This window comes from Archocentrus centrarchus, chromosome 12, assembly GCF_007364275.1.
Source record: "Archocentrus centrarchus isolate MPI-CPG fArcCen1 chromosome 12, fArcCen1, whole genome shotgun sequence".
Lineage (NCBI taxonomy): Eukaryota > Metazoa > Chordata > Actinopteri > Cichliformes > Cichlidae > Archocentrus > Archocentrus centrarchus.
This window is the reverse complement of record NC_044357.1, coordinates 23,254,106-23,267,013: the sequence shown is the minus strand read 5'-3', so window position 1 is coordinate 23,267,013 and position 12,908 is coordinate 23,254,106. Positions and strand designations below refer to the sequence as shown.

At 41.5% G+C, this 12,908-nt stretch overlaps 1 protein-coding gene across 1 annotated transcript in view; it reads left to right on the top strand.

The window, feature by feature from the left end:
- Positions 1–12,908, top strand: part of LOC115789761 (uncharacterized) — a 49,977-nt gene that overhangs the window by 27,422 nt on the left and 9,647 nt on the right. The window contains exons 5-8 of the mRNA XM_030743272.1: positions 3,708–3,825; positions 4,324–4,514; positions 4,649–4,724; positions 12,261–12,779. Coding sequence (XP_030599132.1) covers positions 3,708–3,825; positions 4,324–4,514; positions 4,649–4,724; positions 12,261–12,779 — 904 coding nt within the window. The remainder of the gene's footprint in view (positions 1–3,707; positions 3,826–4,323; positions 4,515–4,648; positions 4,725–12,260; positions 12,780–12,908) is intronic.

Sequence of the window (12,908 nt, the reverse complement as noted above, 5' to 3'; positions counted from 1 at the left end):
AGGTAATTGTTGCGTGTACAGTACAAAGTCCACCTGCTGCTTTGAAACTTGAAAGTGAACTTTATCTTTTTGTTTTTTAATTCTGGGTTTATTCTTAAATATCCAGTTCGAATCCTTTTTAAATGTTTTTCTTTGTTACATAAAAAAACTGCAGTTTGCTTCTGTTTTCTCTTTTCTCTTTAACTTTTTTTGATGTTCTTTCTTTCTTTCCTTCGTTGTCTTTCACTTTCTGTTATAGCTTCCATCCTCCCTTTCAGAATGTCAAAGATATTTGATTAAACAAGACTAAACATGATTTCTTCCCTCCACTCCCTTCTTTGTCAGTATCTGTCTTTCTTCTCCTCCTCTTTATGCTGTCAAAACATTTTGCAGCTTATCATTGCCCTCCTCTCACCCTTTGCTTTCATTTCACCCTCAGTTCCTCTTTCTTTGTATATGTTTTTCCTATTAGTCTCACACGCCCGAAGTCTTTTGGTATTTTTTTTCATCAGTGAATCCCTTTCTTTGTAAAACATCAGTCCAACAAAACCTCCATAACACATTTACTTCAGCGATGATAATGATGGTTTCAGCTGCTCTTCAAGTCTGTTATGAGAACTGTTGCTTGAGCTAATTATCTGGCAGTCCAGCGATAGTTTCAACACTCGACTCTAACTCATGAATACACCTGCAAACAGCTTTAGTTCTAATGCTAAACATCCAATTTAAGCACAGTTTGCAGTAAAAGTGGAGCTGGGCATTAACATGCATGATCATTTACACACAGCTTTACAGCGTGACCTTTGTCCACTTCCTGGGATACATGGGAATAAATTCTATACCCCACAGTGTATAGATTCTGTGTAACGAGGACAATTATATATGTGACAAGCTGCAAGTAGTGAGATACATTAATGTAAACAAAAACAAAATTAAATAAAATAACACCCACACATTTTTCACCTGCAATTATGGAGTGAAATGTGTTTGTCACATACATTCACATAATTACAGAGCCCTATTCACGCTTTTCTGTACATAAGCCCCTAATCAGAGCACACTGACAGCTGGCTGTGTGTGTGTGTGTGTGTGTGTGTGTGTGTATACGCACATTCATGTGAACATGTAAACAGACACACACACACACACACTGCACCACATGGTAACAATGTGTCAAATCCTGCTTTCTGTGAAACGCGTGCGTGCGTGCGCACACACACACACACACACACACACACACACACACACACACACACACAGATATTCATTGGTAATTAATGTCTTTTCACCGGGATGGGTGACGTTCCTCATCTCAGTGTTTTAATTTAGTCATTTAATTGGCTAAGATCAGGTTTGATTGACAGGTGAGTGATGAGTTAATTTGCATGAACTTCAAAGATTTTCTTTTTCTCAAGATGTTCATTTCTTATAAACAATGGACGGCAAAATGTGGCTTTCTGAGTAGAAGTTGGAAAAGATGATAGGAAAATCATCCACAGTGCAGCAGAGCAGAGCTACACTGGACTCTTCGGTTTGCAGTGATGCTGTTGTTCCTTATTTCAGCCCAAACCTGTTTGTGTTGTTGGTGTTTAACTTTAAAAAAGGGGGGAAAAGTTACAGAGAAAATGTCAGAAACATGAGAAAATCATTCAGATCCCAAAATAAAACTAAATTCAGAATAGTTGAATAAAGGTTTGCCCACCAGAGCCAAGTATTGCATCTGCAATCGTTATTTATATTGCCTCAGCTGTGTTATGTGGGTAAAAGAGCACAAGTTTAGAAGCCTCAGTAAAGCAAAACTTGATGTGTGTACATACTTCATGCTTTATGAAGCACTAAAGTTTGCTGATCAGGTGATTTGTATCCTGTTAGGACTTTATATACTGTATATTTCTGAAACCAACTATTTTCATATTTATTTTTTAAATTAAAAAAGTTTGTAATAAAATATCCTGCTTAAAAGAAGATGAGGATAGAGAGGAGGCCAAACCGATGGAAGCAATGACTCTTTATTTCAGAAACTAACTGTAAGCTTGAGGAAAAAAGGTTTTATAGTTAAATATCAGCATAATGTGCAGAAAGGTGACAAATTAAAGTACAACCCAACATAAATGTGCTTGAAAGATGTTGGGATGTCCTCGTTTTTCCCTCATATGATGGTCTGATGATACCAGGGGAGAGCTCTGCTCTAACACGTCAGTCCAACATCTTCCATAAGTGTTCAGCTGGATTGAGATCAGGTGACTGTGAAGGCTGCATCGTTTTCCACCAGGACAGAAATGTGCAAATATTGGTTTGATGGATCTCCTCACTTTGGGGGCGGGAGTTCAGGTTTTCCTCTTTTAAAATGGAGACATTTGCACGAGTTGTGTTGCAGGCGTCTGCCCTCTTTCTTGCAGCAGCTCAGAGTGAATGTAAATCAAAGATTATAGCCCTCTTTGAGCTTTACCTCAGATTTCTGTCCGTCTCATAACAGCCCTGGTGACACACAGCCGAGTCCTCTTGAAAACCTCATCAACACGATGTTAATATTTCCCAGAGTGCCTTTGTGTTCTTTGTTTCCGTTGTTCGTATCGTTCCTACTGATTTGTCTTTCTCGACATGTCGATTCTTCAGTTAGTTCATCAAAGGCTTCTCAGATGAGCCTCCTCTTCGTCCTCGCAAACAAAACACTTCTCAGCCTCTCATCACTCGCTCTTCTGACACTCATACAGAGGTTTAGTGCCTCCCAGTGGACGCATACTTAATGACAGCGTGTGTACAGTACCTTGAAGAGGCATCTTATTATGTAGCCACATAGGACCTTTATTATTATACCCCTTGTTTTTGCTCCCTACAAAATTATGTTTCTAATCCGGCTAAGTAGCCATCAGCACTGCTGCCACTATCGGTCCATGTGACGGTTTAGAGTGTTTGGCTGCTGTTGATTTAAACTGGGAGCAATAACGACTAATTCTGCATCAGCTGTTCAGCTCTTTGTGTATCTTTGAAAACGCAGTGTTTGTTCAAGGGAGGAACAGTTTAAAGTTTAAGTGGACCCCGCAGGTCAGTCAGAAACACGTGATGGAGCTAAAAAATAGCTATCAAGCCTTTATTATGTGGAGTGTTTTGAGGGAAACAGTGAAAGAAAATCAGCAAACTGGAGGGTTGATGGTTTAAAGTATCGCAGGTTATTCAGCCCTTTCACATTTCTCGCTAAAGTGCAATGCTGTACCTGCAGTCCGTGTTTTCTCAGGCAAATCTCTCAGCTGCTGTAAAGCAAACAGAGAGCATTAAAGTTTGCGCTGCCTCGTCCTTCTCACTGACTTCAGAAGCTGCTCAGAGAAAAAGAACGGGAGCACTTAAGCCTCCACTGCGTGCTCACCCCCCTGCAGACTGGCATGCATGTTTTTATTAGTTTTGCACTGAAGTGTGTTCATTGTTACTGCCTCTCCTTTTGAGCATGTTACCCTGTTCACTTCTGTCCATATCTTACTGTTTGCCTATGGGAATGAACCACGCTTTATCCAGATGTATGCAAATCATGTCTGCTCCTTTATTAAAATCTGCATGTCACTGTGCCATATTTTTAAAAGTAAACCTTGGTAATAAACAAAATAGATTATATAGAGCTTTTCAGTGGAAATGCTCTTAAGTGAAATCATAATATATGCTATATGTCACAGGTAACAGCTCAGGTGGGAGTTTGGCTTTGCAAACTAAAAGTTTCTGCATTCGTGTGTCGTCAGACTCTTTCAGATTGAAGGCCGCCAGCAGCTGCTGACCACTGAGCTGTTGGATCTTCAGGAAAGGAAGAAACAGACGGAACGAGAGCTGAAGAAAAGCTCCTGCCTTCAGACATCCACGGTAAATGAGCACAGCAGGAATCCCTGTCTTAAAAGGGTCCCATTCTGCTCGTTTTCCAGCTCCACAGCATTGTTCTTGTGCTCTCTAGAGTAGCTTTGCATGCTTCACAGTTTAAAATAATACTTTTTTTAAAATCTTACACTGGGCCTTATTGTAGCTTCACTGTCTGAAACAAGCATTTTTAGCTCTTCTTTCTTTAAGCCGACTGTTTCTGATTACCTGCACCTCCTTGCAAACAGAGGAGGTGGGATCCTCTCTTAGATAGTGCAGATGCCAAAGTGATGAATCAACACCTGTGCTCAGGCAGGCATCATATGTTGTTGCTCAGAAGTTAAGGCAAGAAAAGGTACATTATAAGGCCAAACCAATAAACTGTGCTGATGCCAGTCAAGAATCAGAAGACTGAAGCAAAAATGAGCACGAGCATCACTGTCCTCACTGAGAGCTGCTGCTTCTGAGCCTTATAGTCAAACTGCTTTCCCTTCTTTTGCATCATAGCTTCAGTTGTGTGCTTGTCGGGAGCTTCAGGCCTCAATCTCTCAGTGTTTGGTCCAGTCTGAGAAGCTGGTGTTCCAGAAGAAGGCACTGAGCACGCTCCGTAATTTACTGACCCAAGACCTGCAAAGGTACCAGGAAGAGACGGAGAGCCTGGCCCACTTCACAGGGAAAATACTCGGAAAACCTCACAGGTACCCAGAAACATGGAAGTGGTTGTTCAGTTTACATACAGCCTGGCAAAGTAGTTAAGATGGTATCAGAAACTGTGATTGGCTTCCTCACATTAACCTTCCTGTGTGTTTTTTGTTTTTTGTTTTTCTCGCAGGGCAGAGTCGGAGGAAACCTTCACCAGCAGGCAGAGCGAGGCCAGCATGCAGGGAAAGAGCGAGACAGGAAACATGGTACGGTTACCTGAACATTCAGACTTCCCTCACAGCATCCACAGCTCTCTGATCAGCTCTCACTTCTCTTTAGGGTGTTTTTATTTCTCTCTCTTTATTACAGACGTCTGTTATTTACTGTCTGTCTGTCAGTGGTTTCTTGGACCCGTCAAATCTCTGAAGCTTTTCTCTCTTTTTAAAGATTGTTTGAATGAGGTGAACCAGAAGGTGGTTAGGAGACCCAGAAAACATAAACACTATAAATGGGTTGTTTTTGCCAGTTGGTAGGAAACATGATGATGTCATAATATCTATAGATAAGGTTGATATACCTGTGGACCAGAATTTATTGCGCAACTGTTGATCGTGTAGGAGGAGTTGGTGGACAAAGAAACAAATATTATAAGATTTATATTGAATCCTTCATTATTTACACCACAAATTATAATCCCTATAAAGTTGTTTTTGCTACATCGTCATAGATGTAAAAAAACAAACATCACTGATAGAAGTTTAATAAATTTGAAGGTCAGACAGAAGTTTGATATCTAAAGTCTCACACTGAGTCGAACTCCTGGGAAAAATGACTCGAATCGTTCCTGAAAATTCAGTATTCTGGTATGACTTAAAAAACTGGTTGTAACTCTTTAAGATGAAGAGCACCTGAGGTGTTTTTCTCACCTCAGGTGCTTTATTATAAATACTTTTTTCTTTAATTCTCATGATGGAAAACCATCCATCAGCTCACAGGTAAGTGAACCTTTAGTTAAAACGGGTGCACAGATAAAGGCTAACGGTGCAACGAACAAAAAATTAACAAAGCAACACACAAAGTGATGCAGTCTGCTGCAGGTAGAACAACACCGTGTGTGTGTGTGTGTGTGTGTGTGTGTGTGTGTGTGTGTGTGACAGACAGAGCCAGATGAGCAGGCAGATGTTTCCTCTGTCTCTACCCTGTCTGAGAAAGACTGACAACAGCTGGAACAATGCCAGAGACACACACACACACACTCTGTTAGCATCTTTCCCTAAAAAAAAAACAAGCCATAATAAACTGACACAGTTGTGACAGGAAACGATGAGGGAAGAAACCTGGTTTGGAGTCTTATTATAACAGGAAACCTGTCAAAGTGTCACCACAGTTTAACTCGTGAAGCTTAAACACAAACTGCAGACAGGCCGGCTGCCAGCGTGCTGCTGCTCCTGCACAGAAACACGACAGGAATCGGGCTCATCGTTTTTGCTCCGTACGGATTTTACTGAAGGAGTAGAAACATTTGATTTTTTTTTTTTGTCTTTCAAAAATTAATAGCTCATCATCGTCTGTCCCATGCTAAGAGTCTTAATGACATAAGATAAGAAATCCCTTTAGTAGTAAATTCAGTGCAGAAGCTTTTATATTTAGTAACACAGTTTTGATCAATATACCCTTTTTTTACCTACTTTAAGTGTCAACAAGCAAAAATATTACATTTCCTGACAATTACAAGTAATCAAATTTAATAGTGTTTTTTATTTGTATTTGCAGCAGGATGCCATCATTTGTCTCCTTCCAAACAGCGAAAAATTTGAGCATTTAAGGAGTTTTTTTAAAAAAATTTTAAGTTTTAAAAATGAAACACTTCTTTAGAGTTGGAAAAATGTTAGTTCAGAAACTTTGGGCACCGTCCCAGAGTATCAAACACTGCCACTTATTTCATAAGCAGACCTTTGGCATCGGTGCCTTGAAGCTATAGCAGTACAGACACAGAGTCTTTGTTCTCAGAATCTGAATATTATGATAATAGGGAAACTAATAACTAACATGCACCCTTCCATTTCTGTGGTCTTAATGGTATAACTTTTCTTATTGCAGGGTGTCCTGAGTTCATCAGGACACTGTTGGGTATTTTACATTTTAAAGGTCCTCATTTGCTAATTAAAACACTTTAAACTTTATAACTGAGCCTCTGCAGTCATGACTCTTTCTGGTTGGCTTTCAGAAGCTCCGTTCTTTCTGCTTTATGAGAGTATAGTTATTGGTGCCAAATTGTGATCTGCAGTTTAACAGAAATATGCTCCTTCACCTTGTGACTGAGCTCAGTTTCTGACAGCTGAAGTCCTTGTAACGTTGCTTTAAAAGGAAATAGGTCAGCGCGTTGCAACACTGATTTTTACAGCTGACAGATGTCACAGAATTTGGCTTGTGGCGTTTTTTTTTTTTTTTTAAACCCTGATGCCCAAAATAATTTGTTAATACAGCGGGAAGCAAACGACTCTGTGCAGTTTGCGTTTGTGCAGCGGGTCTCGGTGGGCCCGGAGGGTGACGGGGGCTCAAACGCCCGGCATCGTCACCCCTGCTAATCTAGAAGAGCCGCAAGGGCCCGAGAACCTTTTTATCAGATTAGTTGCAGTTAATCTGTCAGAAAATGGATTTGTATAATCACACATTTTGATTAGATATAAATCTAATAGATTTAGCACAAATAAGGTTTTTGACATACAGTGATCCATCTGGGATTTGTGATTTTTACATTGGACCACTTTTCAGTGTGGGAACCACTGTGCAGCCTACTGTGCAGTTACCCTCACATACTGTACCAGTGATGTTGTTACTTACAGCTGTAGGTGCAGATCTAAAGGAGGCTTTGGCTTTTAAAATCCTCAGAAACACACGTGCTAAAAGCGTTCACAGGAACTAACATGTATAAATTGTAGTCCGAGCCTCTTCAAGCTGTGCAGACAGGATTTGATTGTGTAGCAGCTGGATGGAAGTGAAGGTGTCCCCCTTCTTTCAAACTGCACTCAAAGAGAGAAAACCCCTCTGAGTGATTATTTAAAAACACATAAATCAAAAAATGAAAAAGACAAACGTGTAAAGGTTGGACTCAGGTGCAATCAGTCAATATTCTAGAACATCTGGGGTGTAAAAACAGACAAAACCTCTGCAGCAGTGGATCCTCGCGGGAAAATGTAGAGAGTTCAGTCTGGGGTGGGATCATGGATTTTATTTATTTTTTCTTAGCTTTACAATACTGTAATTTGGTTCCATTATAATTTAAATGTTTTTGCATGCAGTTAATGCAGCATTCCACATTTTACCCCCACGCTGCCCTTTTCTCATGTCTTTCTACATTTGCTGCTGAATTCAGCTTAATAATAATATTTTAAAGCATGTAGTTTAATTAATAGTGAATCTGACTGATTTCTGTTAATAAACTGGGCTTTCAGTTTTTATATATTTCAGCCTCCATAAAAGTGTCACACTAAGCGCTGCAGTTGTTGTCGATACGATGTATCGACTGATGTGTTTTGTTTGCAATATATGGGGGTCCCTTAATAAGTTGGTTTTAATTTTGCATATTTACCACATTGCTAATTATTCATATTTGAAATAAAGCGGGCGATCATGTGTCTGAGGTCTTGTCTGTTGGTCCCACGTTAAATAAAGAGACATCCAGGATTTCAGCCTGATTTGGAGCAAATCTTCCTGTTTAAAGGATGATTGTCAGCTAAACAAAGAGTAAAAACAGGCAGGCCTCGAGGACAGGGCAGCGGGTTGGTTGATTAATCTGTTATTTACAGCCACGGAGGTGGGGTCGGGGGCAGCAACAACAACAACACAGGAACATATTGCTGAGCAGATTGCCTCGGGCCAAACGTAGCTTGAGGTTTTGCTCTCTGCGAGACACGTTCACGTTCAGCACGGCGCTGCAGCCGCTAATTGGTTATTTATTTTATTTCTTAGAGCGCTGCTGCTTTTAATCTCTCTGCTGAAGTTGTTTTGAAGAAAGTAGAAGAGGAGAGCTGCATACGCATAACTACCAATACTGGCTAGAAAATAACTTAAACCACAAAACAACCCAAAGAAGTCAAAACATAACCTGAGAGAAGCTAGTAGGTAATCACAAGATGCTAAGACAACCACCCAAAAAGCTGGAAAACTATCAGAACCCACTGCCAGCGACGAGCCACAGGAAGTGGAAAAGAGCCTGAAGAAGCTGGAAAACTGAAAGAGCCACACGATGTAGAAAACACAAACTACCATGAAAAGTAAAGCATGCGTGTAAAAAGCTAGAAAACAACCAAGTGAAGCCTTAAAAGAACCAGAGACCTCCAAACACAACAGAGAGGGAAACAGGGAGAAGCTAGAAAGCAACCCGATGAATTTAACTCAAAATCTGGAAACTAGAAAGAAAGAAAAAAAAAGGTAGAATATCGCTTAAATGGATAGAACCCAAAGAAACTAAAATGCATTATGAAGCTGATAGGAAAACAAAAAAAAGTGGAAAGTGAAAGACTAGAAAACCGCCCGGATCAGCAAGAACACTTTTTAAACCGCCACAAACAAAAAAGGGGTGAAAACAACCTTTAAAAAGGCCCCAAAATCCAGAGAAATCTATAAAACAACCCAAAGGAGCTGGAAAAGCCTCACAAACAAAGAAGAAGAGAAGCTTTAAGTTCTCTCTTTCCATCCAAACCGCTTGTTTTGCCCCAGTTTTTGGTGTCCCTGTTGATCCTCGTCCTCGAAGCCGTCAGGACGGAAATAATGAAGTGTTTGGAATTCTCTGAGCTTAAAGGATGAAGCAGGTTTGGTCCTTACAGTTGATCAAATTTATTGTTTCTAACTTGAATAGTTCTTGTATGTTCTATTGTCTGGTGTGCAGATGGCCACAAGCTGAATCTCTGTGAGATCTCTGAGCAAACAGGCCCGTCTATCACAGAAATCCATGTAGCCTCACACAAACATTTCCAGCACCAGATTAGAGTCTTCTCCTTATAATACCTAAGAGAAAGTTAAATACATTTACCCCACAAATTTAGGTAATAGATTAGGTAGTCAAGAGGAGGACTGTTATATAATGTCCTCTGTGTGTGTCGAGTCTAAGACACTGATCCCAGTGAGGCTGTGGAGGTAGTTTCAGCTTGGATTGGACACTAAACTGAAATGAAAGGCTGGAGGTGAAGCCATCAGAGCAAAGACACTCTTTCCCCATTGTGGGATCAATAAAGTATCATCATCATCATATTTGGGTCTCCTGTGGGATCAGCCTTTTACTGTCACATCCTGCAGACCCTCAGTGGAGTGGGATCTCAGTTATCGAGTGTTTTCCGGAGAGTGTGACAGGGTGAATTATCCTGTAGGATGAGACTGCTGCAGTCTGGGAGTGTTTCTCACAAGTATGAAAGTGCTAAAAAAAAAAACAACCACTCAGGGTGTCCCATACTCACAAAAGCTCGGTCCTTCTGCTTTTTTAAATTGCATTTGAGCATTTTGTTAAGTGAAAACAGAAAACTTCCTGCGTCCACTGAACTTTTTGTTCTGGAGAAAAGACCCGATCACCTCTGCTGCACCGAGCGTCATCGGCAAGGCATTCACTGTGTTTCCCAGGGTGCATTGCTGCCTTATATCTGGGTCAGATGGTGCACAGCTCTGCGCCATATGTCTGTACTGTAGTGAGGCCACAGGGAATCGAGGACCCATGTTTGTGTGTATCCAGGACTTTAGGGAATTCGTGGGCCTGGTTTTCCTGAATGAAGCTCTGCCTGTCTATCTTCTAACATGAGCACAAGTCAGCTTCCAGTTCCTGTATTGCTTTTACATATAGTACATAGGTGCCAGCTTATCACAAAGATTTTGTGACCCAAATAAAAGAATATCTCAGGTTCAGTCGTGGTTTTTTATGTTGAAATTAACCAAGTAGATTTGGTTGGATGGGTTGATGCCCCAGGTCTACTTGACGTTTCAGTTTACACACACGTTCTGGACTTCACCCACTTCTGCTGTATGAGTGAGAAATCTCCTGTGATGCTCGGGATTATTGCCATCATCAAAATAATGTTATGTACAGGACATAAGGACACAAATACAGGAACGCACTCACGCTATCCCATTCACTCTGTCCCCGTCTTCTCATAAGTCCAAACTGAGCGCGCTCACCTCACAGGGCAAAAATAATAACATTAAAAATCATCAGCTCAGAGCTAATCCCTCCACGGCCTGTAAACATTTTAATACCACAGTGATTAGCAGTGATCCTAAACCCCAGACAGCCACCCACCCTCCCTTTCTCTCAGACCAGGGCTTCTCTCCCACTCCCGCTTTGGCTCACGGTCCCCGGGGGAGGTGGCCAGGCGAGTCCCTGGATTAAGGCCACTCGGTGCTTTGGACCCTTGAACCTTGAAAGTTAAACCCCTGGATGCTTGCCACTTCATTTCTCTAAGTGGCACCAGCCTTCTTGTTATGATTGTTAATTAAAGTTGGATTTATTCAAGTGGCTTTTTGGCAGAAACTGTAAAATCCTGACATTTTCTGTTCCTTTTCTTTTTAAGCATGAGCTGGGTGGATTTTTGAATTTGAGTGCCACTGTCCTTGTTTATCTACCTATCTACCTTTGCATTTCTGTGTGAGAAAGTTGGATGTGGTGATTTGGGGTGGGGGTAGTTTTTTCAGATGAGCGAGCAGATGCTGCAGTTTCTCAAGAGGGATTTATGTCAGGATAGGAACACACGTTCCCGCGCGCACACACACAGGGACTCATGTCATTATGTATGTATGTATGCATTTCATCAGTCAACAGCACCAATGCACTGTTAAAGACTGAGGTAGAGGAAACACACACACACTAATTTACTTATTGTAAATTTCTTGAATGCATACAATGTATTGTACTGTATGTTGAAAAAAATGGTGTTCAAAATTTGTAATTGCTTAAACTAATATGCCTGTCGAAAGAAACTGTAAAAATTGTTTTAGTTTTCTGCAGTGATTTTACCTGCCCGTTTCCTGAATCTGTCAAACCCAGTCCTTTCCACTTTCCTTTTTTCACACATGGTCATCTCTAACTAAATCTAGTATATAGTTGTGATGGGGGGGTGATGAAATCTCCCCCCCTGACCTGTTGTCCTGGCTCCCCCTTGCCGTAGCATTTGTGTTGAGGTGGTTCCTCCCCTGGTCTGGATTTGAACCCCTGAGCTCCTGCTCCAAAGACTGTAATGTTACCACTACACCATTCCAGCTGACAGATATATATAGATATAAATATATTTTTTTTGTCATAGTACCAGCAAGAATTTATTTATTTTTTTTGCATTTTTGGCCACAGCGGCTTCTCTTGGCAGTGGAGAGAGAGAGACAGGAAATGGAGGAAAGACACGGGCAAATTGGTGATGGGCCGGGACTCGAACCCGCGCCACCCGCACCACAACGCGGCATATGTATGAGGTCGCCGGCTTCATACTAAGCCACCCAGGCGCCCCAAGAATTTCAGACTACTTTCACCCCTGCCTATGACCTCAGTGAACACTTTCCTACTGAGTTTATAGTTGCAGAGCTGCAAGTTTCAATTCTTATTTAACAAAACATGGTTTTGGATATTATATGGCTGCATTGTTATAAGCAAGCCAAGTTCTGAGTTATGGCCACGCCTTGCTTGGAACAGTGATAGTTTACATGATCTAAACTGTAATAAATTGATATTGTTTGTGATTTCAGCCACCACCAACTAGACACATTTACTGCTCAGACACTTCTGTAACAGCTTTTTAGGGATCTGTTATTGTGTTCACCTCTTTCAGCACTCATCCGAGTCTTCCACGCAATCACCTCTTAGTCCTCAGCAGACCACCACCAAAGAAGAGTCACAGCAGGCCAGGAGAGCCAGTTATAAGAGACCAGCAGGCCTGACTCGCAGTTCAAATCTGCAACGAGCAGGCAGCATCAAAGACCTGATTACAAGGTTCTCAGGTCCGGATCACCAGGTCTCACCTTCCGGTTCTCCACAGAGCCCTGTATTGGGAGCAGGACGAGTCCAAAAGTCGGCTTCGATGGGGGCTTTGGAGTCTCCAGAGTTAAAGTCAAGTCCAGCCATGCTGATTGGTGCCGGTCGAGATGGAAGTTCTGTTCCCAACATCAGTGTAATTCCACCCTCCACGGAAGCCACTCAGAATGGAGTGGAACCAGTTCAGAACAGAAGCAGTCAGATAATGTCAAGAATTGATTGTCCAGTAGGGGGCAGCACCGAGAAGACTAATTCAGAATCGAGAAGCCAGACAAACACTGGTAGAGACTCAGTGGCCGACTCTGGCATGGGATCGGTAAGAGACCAAAAAAAAAAAGTATTGATGTCCTTGCATGAACAAAGGGCTCTGCAGCTCCTCCGCACGAAGATGGCATGACTGCATGGCACTGCAGGTTGTTTAAACGCATTTTTTTGCATGAATAAA